General features: G+C 46.7%; 1 protein-coding gene across 1 annotated transcript in view; it reads right to left on the bottom strand.

The window, feature by feature from the left end:
* LOC115619009 (Golgi apparatus protein 1-like) overlaps positions 1-16,637 on the bottom strand; it is an 88,699-nt gene that overhangs the window by 26,386 nt on the left and 45,676 nt on the right. Inside the window, exons 5-7 of the mRNA XM_030511026.1 lie at positions 3,406-3,609; positions 2,690-2,761; positions 310-493 (exon numbers count right to left, since the gene is read on the bottom strand). Of these exons, the coding sequence (XP_030366886.1) occupies positions 310-493; positions 2,690-2,761; positions 3,406-3,609 (460 nt within the window). The remainder of the gene's footprint in view (positions 1-309; positions 494-2,689; positions 2,762-3,405; positions 3,610-16,637) is intronic.

Below are 16,637 nucleotides of genomic sequence, written 5' to 3' on the forward strand. Positions count from 1 at the left end.
AAAGCTCCTTGAATTCATGGTGAATAGAAGGATTTGCAATTACACACCCAAGTGGGATTTGCTATTTTGCATTTTAAACTTTTTGTCTACACAATAGCAGTCAGTGTCTGAGGTTTACTCAGCTATTCTGATCTTCACAACAACAGCAATTAAAGCCTTATGATGAGGAAACTTGCCACTGAACCAAAGTTTGGAGAAGGTTACTTGGAGGCAGAGACTATAATTACATGTTGAAGCTGAAGGTCCAAAAGAAACTTTTAAAATCAAGGTCCCAGCAAGTCACACATCTCTTGATTGAACTCCACTTACCTCTGTGCACTGCAGACTCCAAGCACATCAGCAGATAGGAAAGCCTGGCTTCCCGAGACCGGGGCAGGTTCTCCACGTTACAGCGGTACTTCTTCAGATCACTTTTACAGGACTTTGCCAGTGAGTAACTGACTTTGTAGTCTTGAGCAATCAGCTTCTGGCGGGTCGTCAGTGCATCACGACACTGCAGGAGACACATTGGGATGGCTGGATGAGCTTCCATGTGGTGGCAGAGAGCCAGACCTGCTGCTATGTTTTCAAGTTGCTTTAAAATTCATACATTTAAGCTGGACTGCAGTTAAATTTCATTTGTCTCATAGAGGCAATGCACACCGAGGTCAACAGATCAAGGGTTTTAAAGGCAGCAGCTCTCTGCAGAGCTCTTCTTGAAACTGCACAATCATCCAGCAATTTGGGAGAGCTCTGGCCATGAGCATGACTCATTCTCAGGAACTAGGATCAGTTGCTGACATTTATCTCAGCTGTGGTCCATGCTCACCCTATGCCCTTAAGAAACAACTTTTTCCAGTTGCATTTACAAACTAGCATGTTCTTTGGATTTGTTCTGCAACATGCCCAACAAATGACAGCAGATAAAGCAGTCTAAGCATGGGAATTTCTAGCCATTTTCCACAAGTGGTGAGGCTCATGAGGATGCACTGTGGCCAAACCCAAGCCCAGCAGCTGCAAGAACAACCCTCTAAATTTCATCCCAAAAAGGGCCTGTAAAAACACTGCTACACTTAGTAGCTTTTGGTTTAAATTATATGAGAATTAAATCTGAGGGTGGCAGATAATTCAGAATAGCTCAGGCAATTTTGTCCCTTCATGGCCTATTTGAAAGGAAGGAAAATTGTGCCTGTGTAGGGTGGGGACAGCAGGGAGCAATCTTGGCACAAGGAACAGAGAAGCCCTAAAGAGCCCTCTGCAATTCCTTACATCAGGTTTTTTTACTTTTCTCCCCCTCCTTCCCATACCTACTCCAGGACCTGGAAAGCCCTACACCAAGATATTCCCACCCCCTCCTTCATGCTTCCATCTCTGTGCCATAATTGAGCTCTTGGGACTAGACAGACTTAAAGCTCCTGACACAGGGAGATACAGGCTCACAGATACCTCATCCCCCACAGCAGGGGAAGGTCGGGTACATCAGGGATTACACAAAGCAAGCCACCCACCAGGCAGCTATTGTTGGCTACATGTGTCTGCAGCAGCTGACACTATCAGCAAGGAGGGACTTTTTACTGAGTAACAACTTCTACAAAACTAATGATGCTGCAGATGGTCCAACCTTGGCAGCTACAACAGTGAGAACTAGATTTTGTGTTCCTCCTGCTCTGCAAACTGCACCCTCGGAGCATCCGCCCCTCTCTCCCTACCAAGTCATCTGCCACAGCTTTGTCTAACCTCTCAACATCATGCATTCCTATCTTAGACAGCTGGTCATAGAAAAGACCCCTCAAAACCCACCACTGTCCCTGTACAACCATAACCAAGTTAAGCAAAAAGTCCATTTCAGTAATGTGCTTGTACAAAATGAGGCTTTGTTTCAAAACTGAGAGTCATCCCTGAGGACTTGAATTTGTTAATTGAAACCAAGCTTTCAGATAGCTAAAGCATTTAAAGAAAAGGAAATTAGTCTGATGCCTCCAGGCCTCTGCATCAGGCTCCTTCAGCGGAGCTTCTCTGAGGACAGCTTTACAGATATCCATCTTTATATCCTTTCAGACAGATATAATTCCGCATAATCCCAAACACTAAGATGATGCTTCCGAAATCACTGACAGCATTGCTGCCTTCCTAGAACACCTGCACCAACACAAACTCTTTTCAGGACTAGCTTTCCAGAACAACTTTTTTTTTGTTGTTGAAAACCACATCTTCAGGAAAAACATCAGCAACTGAACTGTGCATCTTTCCTACAGGATTTGCTGCTTCATAGTTACTCATGGACTTGAAAAAAAGGTGAACCACACACAGCTTCCTGTGCTGAGGCATTTGGGCATTTTGTTTCTAATTTGTATGTTATGACAGCATTTACCCAAGGCTTACTCCAGCATGGTGTGGCTTCTACTTTAAAGACTCAATTACAGTGCTACCACTTGAGCTCCATATCTACCCTTTGCAAATTAACCACCCAAAAGCTTTGATTTATTTAAACCCTTAACTTTAAAGGCTGTAACTTGAGTACAATTAATTCAAGCCAGCAGCACATAGCTGGAGACACAAACATATCAAAGTCAAAACATCTGTTAAAGCAGTCATCCAACCACAAAGATGATGGATTTTCCTCAATACTAGAAAAGAATAATGTAGCCTGGACTGATGAATGATCCGATGATTTCTGCATTAGGGTTGTCTCACCAAGACAGATACCTACCTTTTCACTCATTGATTCTTCAAACTTGTGATTAAAGAGGCACTTGTAGACTCGGCCTTCCCCAGCCTGAGTCTGTGAAACAGAACAGTAATATTTAATATTAAAGATAAGACTTGTAATGCTTAACAAGCAGGTTAAACTACACCTAAAAGAGATTTTTTTAAAACTAGAAATATGTTAAAGTTAATATTCCAAATGACAGGGATAGCTTCTATACTATAAAAATCTTTTAAATTTTATTGTGTTAAAAAAACCTGGTCACGTTCATCACCCTTTTAGTGAGAAGATGCTCAGCTGATACAAGCTAATTCAGTCTGAACAATGCAGCTTTCCAGCTCCAGAGATAAGGAATGTTGCAAGTAGTCAGACCAGGCTTAACCTTTTGCCACAGTTTACTGCTGCAGAAGGAAGCAGTCACTTTTGCTGCTTCCTTCTCTCCTTTCAAGTCATTCCACTCCCTGTCATCCCAGCTCTGATGCCCATTAAACCATTTATGCCAATTCAGTTCACTTACCCACTGGAAATAACACTTTTTTGTTGGGTGAGTGAATTTAATACCAGATTTATTGTAAAGTGACAGCTACAGGGTGTCTGTTTTCAGTATTACACAATCTTGCTCAGGTTCCACTCTACCATTCCTTTCCTTCTTCCAATGGAGTTTTGGGGTTTTTTTTAATGGATTACTGTAGAAGAGAAGGCAAAAGGAAACTACTCACATTTTCACAAAATCGTTCTCTATCATCTCGGCATGCGAAGTAGAGATGTCGGTCCAAATGGAAGTCATCCGAGGAGAGTTCAGCTACACGAAGAATTGCCTTCTTACACTGATCAGACACCCGAATTTGAGGATCAGTCTCCTCTGCCTCTTTTACCAGGCCTTTTTCCAGGCATGCCACCACCTCTCCTTGTGAGTGGGCATCCTATATGATAAGAACAAGACATCTGTAACCAAGCACTTACATAATCCAGTGGGCTGTAACACTGGATAAGCACCACATAAATTAAGCAACAACTGGTCTGTCTATACATAGGCTTCTAGAAGTTCAGCCTAAACTGCATTTATATTCAGAGGAGGCAACAGTTAATACCTGTACTGTCTACACACTTTATACATCATCATCCTGCTGATGGTCACCATGAAATCCCACCTCCAATGCTCTGGGTTTGTTTTAATGTGATTTAATGAGATTATCACTGCTTAGTCATGCTGCTCAGAGCAGTTTACCAAAACGGTCAGGTTATCTTGAACCTGACACAGCTCTCTTTGCACCATGGCAACAACATCACATTAAGAACATACTTGGGGGAGAGAAAAATCATAGTTCCTCCATGCTGAGAAAAGCCTTCAGTTTGGGTGGTGATAATTGAGTGATGCTAAAAAGGCCACAAAGGAGCTTTGACCAATGTAGGCTTCTCAGTGCTAATTCTTCCATTAAGAAAATTCAAGAGTAGATGAAGTCTCAGACAAAGCAGTTCTGGACCAACACTGTACACCACATTCACTGACCTGCAAGCCTGAATACAACTTTGGACTACAAGCAGTGACTGCCAACAAACACAGAGAGCCTTTGCTTTGTATGGAAGCCCAGAAGAGGCAGGGCAAAACTGATCAAAGCTCTGCTTAGTTTCCTACATCCTTTTTAAATGTTTTGAAAGGGAACCATACCCCCTCTGTACCTCTCTAGAAGGTCTGATTCCTCTAATAAACAAGAACTCTTCTGGAACAGATCTCTCAAGGCTTCTGAAAGTTTTTCCTGTGAAGACAACCTTAAATTATGCTGCTCTGCTGCGAGAAGTTGTTGCTGCCAAACAAATATCAGACTACCTGGAGTACACAAGGCATGCTTATTTGCATCATCTGAATCCCTCTACCTGGATTCACAGTAATCATGTAGGAGACACCCCTTCACCTTGTTCTGCCAAGTAGATTCATCCACTGCTGTTGCAGTCTCCATAAAACATGATGGTGACTATTCAAAGCCACACAATTCTTCCAAATCTTTTTGTTCCGACATGTCTCCTCAGGCAGGCAGCCTTTGATTCCTGTTTTAACTCTGCTATACTTGGACCACAAGCAGAATTGGCTGATTACAGCATTGTAAACACAACCCAAAAGTATAACTGGTTTAAAAGGGCTAAAAGTAGTTTTCCCCTTAAAAAATGGGAAAACCCCCCAAACCCACACACACCAAAACTCCGTATTTTCATTTGCTCTTGTCTTTGAGTGGGAACTGGCCAACTCCACATGCTGGCCAAACATCAGCATCTTTGAAGCAGTATCATTAGATATCAACAGTACCTTTAGGATTCAACCAATAGAGGTTAGAAGTATGATCACCACACTACTTAAAACCGACATTTATCCATAACCATGCCAAACACAAATGCTGCTCTGCAAATCCTTGTGATCAGTCACAAGCAGTAGTTACAGCTGAGAAGCTGGCAAGCATAGATGATTGAAAACAACCCTTTTAAGCTCCTCTGGCAGGTTTTTGCTCCAGCCTAGTGAGGTTGCAGCTGGGAGGCAAGGCAGACCAAGATTACCCTCATTCTCTGGCAGCCTCCCCTTGCATGCCAGCAAGGAGGGAACAAGGCAAGCTTTTCCTGCTAGGAAAACCAGAAGTTTCCTGGTTTCTTGCAGCATGGGTCTCAAGTCCTGGTCAGAGTCATACTATATATGAAAGGAAACCTACTTTTAAAAGCGTAATCAAAGCAGATTTCCATATGCTGGATGCTGAATGTTTACTATTGCATTTCAGGGACCCACCATGAAATGACCGATTTATTGCCTTACTTTGCAAATACAGCTTTTACATTTGGGTAGGTCATCCTGCAGCACTGGCTACTCTGCTACCCTGTGTTATAGCAATTTTCAAACACGTCAGACTTAACAGAAAAAGAAATACCCACAGGTCAACGCAGCTGGCTCCTGAAAGATGCAGTCCTGCCCTTTCCTCCCACCTCCAAGCAGTGGCATGTCTTCTTGTGGTGACATTAGTGTTCCTGTGCCCACTTGACACTGTTTAAGAGATTTACTGACTGAAACTGGATTTGTTTTCAGACAGATCAGGTCCATGAATGCTAGTGCTAACTAGTTAAGCCATCTTAAGGAGGTCCTAACTTTTCATTTCTTCACAAGTGCATGAAGGCAGCCATGCTGCTGGCCAAATAGATTATAGATAGAATCATAGAATCATAGAATCATAGAATCGTAAGGGTTGGAAAGGACCTTAAGATCATCTAGTTCCAACCCCCCTGCCATGGGCAGGGACACCTTGCCCTAAACCATGTGGCTCAAGGCTCTGTCCAACCTGGCCTTGAACACTGCCAGGGATGAAGCATCCACAACCTCCCTGGGCAACCCATTCCAGTGCTTCACCACCCTCACTGTAAAGAACTTCTTCCTTATATCTAATCTAAACTTCCTCTGTTTAAGTTTGAACCCATTACCCCTTGTCCTACCACTACAGTCCCTAAGGAAGAGTCCCTCCCCAGCATCCTTATAGACCCCCTTCAGATACTGGAAGGCTGCTATGAGGTCACCACGCAGCCTTCTCTTCTCCAGGCTGAACAGCCCCAACTTCCTCAGCCTGTCTTCATATGGGAGGTGCTCCAGCCCTCTTATCATCCTCGTGGCCCTCCTCTGGACTCGCTCCAACAGCTCCATGTCCTTTTTATGTTGAGGACACCAGAACTGTACGCAGTACTCCAAGTGGGGTCTCACAAGAGCAGAGTAGAGGGGCAGGATCACCTCCTTCGACCTGCTGGTCACGCTTCTTTTGATGCAGCCCAGGATACGGTTGGCTTTCTGGGCTGCAAGTGCACACTGCCGGCTCATGTTAAGCTTTTCGTCAACCAACACCCCCAAGTCCTTTTCTGCAGGGCTGCTCTGAATCTCTTCTCTGCCCAGCCTGTAGCAGTGCCTGGGGTTGCCCCGACCCAGGTGTAGGACCTTGCACTTGGCTTGGTTAAACTTCATAAGGTTGGCATCGGCCCACCTCACAAGCGTGTCAAGGTCCCTCTGGATGGCATCCCTTCCCTCCAGCGTATCAACCGAACCACACAGCTTGGTGTCATCGGCAAACTTGCTGAGGGCGCACTCAATCCCACTGTCCATGTCACCGACAAAGATGTTGAACAGGACCGGTCCCAACACCGATCCCTGAGGGACACCACTCGTTACAGGTTTCCAACTGGACATCGAGCCATTTACCACAACTCTTTGCGTGCGGCCATCGAGCCAGTTTTTTATCCACCGAGTGGTCCATCTATCAAATTGATGTCTCTCCAATTTAGAGACAAGGATGTCATGTGGGACAGTGTCGAATGCTTTGCACAAGTCCAGGTAGATGACATCGACTGCTCTGCCGCTGTCCATCAGTTCCGTGGCTCCATCATAGAAGGCCACCAAATTGGTCAGGCAGGATTTCCCCTTAGTGAAGCCATGTTGGCTGTCACCAACCACCTCGTTGTTTTTCATGTGCCTTAGCATGTTTTCCAGGAGAAACTGTTCCAAGATTTTGCCAGGCACAGAGGTGAGACTGACTGGTCTGTAGTTCCCCGGGTCTTCCACCTTCCCCTTCTTGAAAATGGGGGTTATATTACCCTTCTTCCAGTCATTGGGAACTTCACCTGACTGCCAGGATTTTTCGAATATGATGGACAGTGGCTTAGCAACTTCATTCGCCAGCTCCCTCAGGATCCGTGGATGGATTTCATCAGGTCCCATGGACTTGTGCACGTTCAGGTTCTTAAGATGGTTTCGAACCTGATCCTCTCCTACAGTGGGCCTAAGGTCTTCGTTCTCACAGTCCCTGCATTTGCTTTCCAAGACTTGGGTTGTGTGGTCAGAGCATTTGCTGGTGAAGACTGAGGCAAAGAAGTCATTAAGAACCTCAGCCTTCTCCAAATCCATGGTAGCCAGTTCTCCTGATAGCTTCTGGAGAGGGCCTACATTGTCCCTAGCCTGTCTTTTATTTGCTACGTATCTATAGAATCCTTTCCTGTTATCTTTTACATCCCTTGCCAAACTTAATTCTAGCTGGGCCTTAGCTTTCCTAACCTGGTCCCTAGCTTCTCGGGCAATGCTCCTGTATTCTTCCCAGGCCGCCTGTCCTTGCTTCCACCTTCTATAAGCTTCTTTTTTCCCTCTAAGTTTCCTCAGCAGCTCCTTGTCCATCCATGGAGGTCTCCTGGCCCTCCTGCTGCACTTTCTTCTAGTCGGGATGCAACACTCTTGAGCACGTAGCAGGTGATCCTTGAATATCAGCCAGCAGTCTTGGGCCCCCCTGCCCTCTAGGACTGTATCCCATGAAACCTTACTAAGGAGGTTCCTGAAGAGGTCAAAGTCTGCTTTCTTGAAGTCCAGGGCAGTGAGCTTGCTGCACGCTCTTCTCACCGTCCTGAAGATCTCAAACTCAACCATCTCATGATCACTAGAGCCAAGGCTGCCCTGGAGCATTACATTTCCAACCAGTCCCTCCCTGTTGGTGAGCACAAGGTCCAGCATGGCACCTCTCCTCGTCGGCTCCTCTACTGCTTGAAAGAGGAAGTTGTCTTCCACACAATTAAGGAACCTCCTGGATTGCTTGTGCCGGGCCGTACCGTCCCTCCAACAGATGTCAGGATGGTTGAAGTCCCCCATGAGGACCAGGGCCTGCGAGCGTGAGGCTGCTCCTATCTGTCTGTAGAGCGCTTCATCCACAGAGTCCTCTTGATCAGGCGGCCTGTAACAGATCCCCACCGTAATGTCCCCCGTTGCTGTTTTCCCTTTGATCCTGACCCACAAACACTCTGTTACCTCATCACCCGTCCCCAGACAGAGTTCCATACTCTCTAGCCTATCACTGACATAGATAGCAACGCCCCCTCCCCGTCTGCCTGGCCTGTCTTTTCTAAACAGCCTGTAACCTTCCATTCCGACATTCCAGTCATAGGAGCCATCCCACCATGTTTCTGTGATACCAATGACATCATATTCCCGTAACCTTGCACACATCTCTAATTCCTCTTGCTTGTTCCCCATACTACGGGCATTTGTATAGAGGCACCTTATCCGAGCTCCAAATGAAGCCGACTCAATGGCTGGGGCTGCTGGAACATCTCTACATCGCTCCAAGCACTTATTACAGGTGCTGGCAACTGACCAGGAGTGTTGGGATGGATCAATGCTCCCCTCCCCCAACACATCTAGTTTAAAGCTTTCCTGACCAGCCTGGCAAGCCTCCTACCAAAACAGCTCTTCCCCTTCTTTGTCAGACCAGCTCCACCAGCCTCCAGTAGATCTGGCCTCCCAAATGGAGCCCCATGTTCTAAATAGCCAAACCCCTGACTATGGCACCAGCTTTCTAACCATTTATTAACCTGCCAGACACGCCTAGCTTTTTTAAGGTCCTCCCCTTTGCCCTGGAGAATCGATGAAAAAACTCTCTGAGCTCCAGAGCCCTTAACCACCTCTCCCAGGGCTCTGTAGTCCTTCTTAATGTCCTCCAGGCAACTGCTGTCTATATCTCTAGCACCCACATGGACGACTAGAAGGGGGTAATAGTCAGCAGGACTTACTAGAGCAGGCAGCCTCTCAGCAACATCCCTGATCCGAGCCCCCGGCAGGCAACACACCTCCCTCGAGACTGGATCAGGCCGGCAGATGAGCGCCTCTGTGCCTTTCAAAGTAGAGTCCCCTACTACTATGACCCTCAAGTCCTTAGATAGGACTTTACAAATGCGGTTTAGAGAAATTATCACTTCAGGCTTTAATTTATAGGCTAACACCAACTGCATTTAAGATTGTACAATCATAGAATCACAAACTGGTTTGGACTGGAAGGGACTTTAAAGCTCATCCTGTTCCAGCCCCCTGCCACAGGCAGGGACACCTTCCACTAGAGCAGGTTGCTCCAAGCCCCTGTGTCCAACCTGGCCTTGAACACTGCCACAGCTTCTCTGGGCAACCAGTGCCAGGGCCTCACCACCCTCACAGGGAACAACTTCTTCCTAAGATCTCATCTCAATCTCCCCTCTCTCAGGTTAAAGCCATTCCCCTTGTCCTGTCCCTACAGGCCCTTGTCAAAAGCCCCTCTCCAGCTTTCTTGTAGCCCCTTTAGGCACTGGAAGCTGCTCTAAGGTCTCCCTGGAGCCTTCTCTTGTCCAGGCTGAACAAGCCCAGCTCTCTCAGCCTGGCTCCAGAGCAGAGCTGCTCCAGCCCTCGGAGCATCTCCATGGCCTCCTCTGGACTCACTCCAACAGCTCCATGTCCCTCTTTTGTTGTTGCCCCAGAGCTGGATGCAGGACTGCAGGGGGTGTGTGTCTCCTCAGAGCTCAGTAGAGGAGGAGAATCCCCTCCCTCGACCTCTACCCAGCAGATGCATCATGGTTCCATTTGGCACTGTACCTGGGCTAACCTGGACACCAGGGTTATGGGGATGGCTCTTAGACTAGCAAATTCCCAGTACTTCAGGTGATAGGACATTGCTGTAAGACTTCACTAAGGAAACAATTGCTGAGCTGAATGTTATCATTTCTTCCTGTTTAGACTAATTTCCCCCTGTGTCTAGTAATTCCATGAAACTAGGGAAAGAGTGAGAGCAACTGTACTCAAAGCACTTAGAGGTGGAAATTAAAGCAAGAAAACAATGGTCTCCTAATGCTTTTTTTTTTTTTGAATCTGAAAAAATACTATTATCTGGTAAAGTAGTACAACAGATGTTCAATTGCCTTCATTATGGCAAATAATCTACTCCAGTTTGGACATCATGGCTAAATCCAGCACCCAGGTAACTACACACTATCCCCCAGTTTGATATGATCCTGGACACTGCTAGAACCAGGAAAGCAGCTCATTCTGATCAGCAGCCTGAGAAGAAAAGCTCTTTGCAATTACCAATTTCAAATTAGATCCCTATTGCATGAAGACAAAGCAAGCTTTAAATACCAGGAGACCAAATTCACTATAAAGCACAACAGCCACCTGGAAAGGTGACTGAAACTACTATTAAATAGTTCTCCATTAACTGGAAACCCACAACTCCACAACATAGGCATGTTACAAAACTTAATGCTTTCAAATGACACATCTACAGCCTTTCTGCTATATACAGCAAAATGAGGTCTACAGCCAGATCAAGACTTCTAAGCTGAACTTTGTTGCTCTTAGAGAGCAGAGAACTAACAAGAAACGTGGAAAAGCAAAGCACAGAAAACAGCACATCAGAAGCAACGAAGCCAGCAGGAACAGAACACAATTAGGAAGTAGAAAGCAAGGTAAACCAAGGAAGTATAGAAAAGGAAAACTATTAGATAGCAGGGGAGCTTCAAGAGGCAGTGTAATTCCAGAATACCTACTGAAGTGCTTTTATAGTTAAAAATGCCAGTTTATCCCAGTCACTATGATGAAGCTATCATACTGCAATCTACTAGCCACCTGGTGTGGCTGGAGTTAGTGGTCTAGCAGTGCTTATTTCCATCAAAAAAAGGTGAGAGATGAGTATCTTCCCCCATCTTCCTCCTCAGGTGTCCAGGTCCTACTTATGAAAATCACAGTTACGTTCAGTTACACAAAAGGGTAATGGCTGTTTCTCTACAGGCAAATCTCAGAAGCTACAGTGTGGAAATAAAACCTGAACCACCATTTGATGGGAGTAACTTAGATTTCTCCAAAGCAGAAAAGGGAGAGAACAAAACACCAACAAAAGAAACACTTACATAGCCATTTATAGCTGTTTCCATAGCAATATAAAATATTTCAATTGCTCCAAGTGCCATGGATGACAGCATAACAAAAGACATGATATGAGAGGCTGCAATGCTTTCATGCACCAAGGCAAAATATTCTGGGTTGGGCACCAAGAAAGTGAGGAATATGCATAAACTTGGTTAGCGCATAAAATAAGCATAAAAGCTCGGTTAGTGACTCACTTGCTATCCCACAGAAACTCAGTGACACAAAGGTTGCACCTATTTCCTCTCCCAGATGCTCTGTGCTTGGGGCCACCCTGGCAATTCTCACCCTTCACCGAGCTTAACTTCTGCAACAAACCCAGTGGTAATATGCAGACCTGACACTGAGGACTCCTGTATTATACTTCTGATTCTATAGTGACTGTTAAAAACCATTTCTCATTTCATGAGGTCCTTCTGCCCAGTATTCACAGCTAAAGGTTGGGCAGAGAAGAGATTCAGAGCAGCCCTGCAGAGAAGGACTTGGGGGTGTTGGTTGATGAGAAACTGAACATGAGCCGGCTTCAGTGTGCGCTTGCAGCCCAGAAACCAACCTTAACCTGGGCTGCATCAAAAGAAGCGTGACCAGCAGGTCAAAGGAGGTGATCCTGCCCCTCTACTCTGCTCTTATGAGACCCCACTTGGAGTACTGTGTGCAGTTCTGGTGTCCTCAACATAAAAAGGACATGGAGCAAGTCCAGAGGAAGACCATGAGGATGATAAGGGGGCTGGAGCACCTCCCGTATGAAGACAGGCTGAGAGAGTTGGGGCTGTTCAGCCTGGAGAAGAGAAGGCTGCGTGGAGACCTCATAGCAGCCTTCCAGTATCTGAAGGGGGCCTACAAGGATGCTGGGGAGGGACTCTTCATCAGGGACTGGAGTGGTAGGACAAGGGGTAATGGCTTCAAACTTAAACAGGGGAAGTTTAGGTTAGGTATAAGGAAGAAGTTCTTAACAGTGAGGGTGGTGAGGCACTGGAACAGGTTGCCCAAGGAAGTTGTGAACGCTCCATCCCTGGCCGTGTTCAAGGCCAGGTTGGATGGAGTCTTGGGTGACATGGTTAGTGTAAGGTGTCCCTGCCCATGGCAGGGGGGTTGGAACTAGATGATCTTAAGGTCCTTTCCAACCCAAACCATTCTATGATTGTATGATCTAGTAACCACAAAATGCCCTTTGCACCAAACTCTGCTATAGAATCCTATGGCAAAAGAACATTGATTTAGTAAAACCAGTATGGCGTTAGTAAGTCAATACTACTAAAGCGTGACACGAGGTACTATGTGCCCTTCAGCAGTGTTGTGGTTTAATCCCTGTCCTGGGTTCAGCTGTAACAGTCATTTTTTTCCTTCTTAGTAGCTGGTGCACTGCTGTGGTTTTGACTTTCAGTATGAGAACAACGCTAATAACACCGATGTTTTAGTTGTTGCTAAGTAATGCTTACACTGATCAAGGATTTTTCAGTCTCCTGCTCTGCCAGTGAGGAGGGGCACAAGAAGCCGGGAGGAAGCAGAGACAGGACACCTGACCCAAACTAGCCAAAGGGGTATTCCATACCACAGCACGTCATGCCCAGTATAGAAACCGGGGGGAGTTACCCGGAAGGCCCAGATCACTGCTCGGGTCGGGCTGGGTATTGGTTGGTGAGTGGTGAGCAATTGTATCCTCTCCCCTTGTTATTTCCTTTATCGTTGTTACTATTATTAGTGGTGGCATTAGTAGTAGTTTTGTATTGAACCTTAGTTACTGGACTGCTCTTATCTCAACCCGTGGGAGTTACATTCTTCCGATTCTCCTCTCCATCCCTCTGGGAGCTAGGGGGGGAAAAAGGGGGGGAGGGAGTGAACAAGAGGCTGTGTGGTTCTGAGTTACCGGCTGGGCTTAAACCACAACAGTCCTCTGTGGTGCCCAATGTGGGGCACAAAGGGTTGAGATAAAGACAGATCTGACCAGAGTGTGTCTAATCGTATTTGTGATAAGCATTCATTGTTTCGGATTAATAGTCACTCATCACAATGTCGATTTATTTGCTCTCAGAGCTGTTGCGCCTGATCTCAGAGTTTCAGCATGTTGTACCTTACTTACAGCCACTATTTGCTGTTTTAGTGCTTATCAGCTGGGGGGCTGATGTTGCCACAAATACTGCATGTGCTTTACCCATGGCCATCCCACCCTGAGAATGCCCAATCTTGTCTGAGAGTCAAGCAGGGTCGGGCTCAGATCTTGCCTAAAGTTGAATGACGATCTAAGAGGACCAACAAGAGATGTCGCCTGAGGCTGGACAGTCATGAGTGGCAGGGTGTGTGGGATAGTATGGGCAAGCACCTGGGCCAGTGGCCGCTCCAGTGCTTTGGAACTTGACCCCTGAAAAAGTATGTAATCTGGAAAAATTAGGTGAATGCTTAAACGAGGTGTGCTATCGGCCTGGTAATACCGGAGAGGGACAAATCATGGCAATATGCTGAGGCTTCGTCTAAGCCTTCACAGCCCTGCTCAACACTATCCAGCACCTTCAAATGAAAAAAGCAGTCTCTGGATTTGATGGCAAAGCAATAGACATCGCAGCTACTCACGCCTTCCATCATTTCAGCTGTGGAAAAACTGTCCCAGGAGTTCAAACAATTGGGAGAAGATTTATCCAATCTATCCAGCTCCCCACGTGTACCAACCCATGTCTCAGCTATTAAAAGAAGGCGCCCTACTGCTCGAGAAAGAAAATATAGGAGGTACACGCCACAGGCCACCCTATGGTTTTACCTGCGGGATCACGGAGAAGACATGAGAAAGTGGGATGGAAAATCTACCTCAGTTCTGGAGCAACGGGTGCGTGAACTGAAGAGGAGAACAATGGTCAAGGATGATCCTCCCAGGAAAGCTGCTGATCCATTCTCTGGTGAGCAGTTTCCCAGATGGAGTGGAAGAGCTGATCTTACTCCAGCTCCTGTGACAAGGAATAGTAATGCCTTTCTACAAGACATAAGTGGAGAATCTTATGATCACTATTAGAGGGGCCCTGCCTCCAGCCAGGTGGAGGAGAGGGATAATCGGGTTTACTGGACTGTGTGGATCAGATGGCCTGGCACATCAGTCCCACAGAAGTATAAGGCTCTAGCAGATACCCGTGCACAGTGTATCCTGATGCCATCAAGCTATCAAGGGGCGTGTCATGGTTTAAGGCCAAATGGTAACTCAGAACCATGGAGCCTCTCACTCATTCCTCCCCTTCTACCTCCCCCAGCTCCCAGAGAGATGGGGAGGAGAATGAAAGGATTGTAAATCTCCTGGGTTGAGATAAGAACAGTCCAGTAACTAATGCAAAATACAAAACCACTACTGCTACCAGCAATAATAATAATAGGGATAACAAGGGGAGAGGATACAATTGCTCACCACCCACCGACCGATACCCAGCCCGACCCGAGCAGTGATCTGGGCCTTCCGGGTAACTCCCCCTGGTTTCTATACTGGGCATGACGTGCTGTGGTATGGAATACCCCTTTCGCCAGTTTGGGTCAGGGGTCCTGTCTCTGCTCCCTCCCAGCTTCTTATGCCCCTCCACACTGACAGAGCATGAGACAAAGTCCCTGATCAGAGAAAACATTACTTAACAACAATTAAAATATCGGTGTTATCAGCACTGTTCCCAGGCTGAAAGTCAAAAACACAGCACTGCACCAGCTAGTAAGATGCTGAAAAAGGACTGCTATAGCTGAACTCAGGACAGGGTGGAACCCATTTGTATTTCTGGAGTGACAGGAGGATCCCAAGAGTTAACTGGCTGAAATCAGCCTGACTGGGAGGAAGTGGCAAAAGCACCCCATTGTGACTGGTCCAGGGGCTCCATGCATCCTTGGCATAGACTATCTCAGGAGAGGGTACTTCAAAGACCCAAAAGGGTATAGATGGGCTTTTGGTATTGCTGCCTTGGAGACAGAGGAAATTAAGCAGCTGTCCACCTTGCCCTGTCTCTCAGAGGATCCTTCTGTTGTGGGGTTGCTGAAGGTCGAAGAACAACAAGTGCCAATTGTGACCACAACAGTGCACCGGCGGCAATATCGCACCAACCGAGACTCCTTGATTCCCATCCATAAGCTGATCCGCAGACTGGAGAGCCAAGGAGTGATCAGCAGGACCCGCTCACCCTTTAATAGCCCCATATGGCCAGTGCAAAAGTCTAATGGAGAGTGGAGACTAACAGTAGACTATCCTGGCCTGAACAAAGTCACACCACCATTGAGTGCTGCCGTACCAGACATGCTAGAACTTCAATCTGAACTGGAGTCAAAGGCAGCCAAGTGGGATGCCACAAGTGACATTGCCAATGCATTTTTCTCAATCCCTTTGGCAGCAGAATGCAGGCCACAGTTTGCTTTCACTTGGAGGGGCGTCCAGTACACTTGGAACCGACTGCCCCACGGGTGGAAACACAGCCCTACCATCTGCCCTGGCCTAATCCAGACTGCACTGGAACAGGGGCAAGCTCCAGAACACCTGCAATACATTGATGACATCATCGTGTGGGGTGATACAGCGGAAGAAGTTTTTGAGAAAGGAAGGAAGATAATCCAAATCCTGCTGAAGGCCGGTTTTGCCATAAAACGGAGTAAGGTCAAGGGACCTGCACAGGAGATTCAATTTTTGGGAATAAAATGGCAAGATGGACGTCGCCAGATCCCCACAGACGTGATCAACAAGATAACAGCAATGTCTCCACCAACTAACAAGAAAGAAACACAAGCTTTCTTAGGTGTTGTGGGGTTCTGGAGAATGCACATCCCAAATTACAGTCTGATTGTAAGCCCTCTCTGTCACGTGACCCGGAAGAAGAATGATTTCAAATGGGGCCCTGAGCAACAACAAGCCTTTGAACAAATTAAACGAGAAATAGTTCATGCAGTAGCCCTTGGACCAGTCCAGACCAGGCCAGATGTGAAAAATGTGCTCTATACTGCAGCTGGGGAGAATGGTCCTACCTGGAGCCTCTGGCAAAAAGCTCCAGGGGAGACTTGAGGTCGACCCCTCGGCTTTTGGAGTCGGGGATATAAAGGATCCGAGGCCAGCTATACTCCCACTGAAAAAGAGATACTGGCAGCCTATGAAGGGGTTCGAGCTGCCTCAGAAGTGATTGGAACTGAAGCGCAGTTCCTCCTGGCACCCCGGTTGCCTGTGCTGGGCTGGATGTTCAAAGCAGGGTCTCCTCACACATCATGCAACTGATGCTACATGGAGTAAGTGGG

This window comes from Strigops habroptila, chromosome W (assembly GCF_004027225.2).
Source record: "Strigops habroptila isolate Jane chromosome W, bStrHab1.2.pri, whole genome shotgun sequence".
Classification (NCBI taxonomy): domain Eukaryota; kingdom Metazoa; phylum Chordata; class Aves; order Psittaciformes; family Psittacidae; genus Strigops; species Strigops habroptila.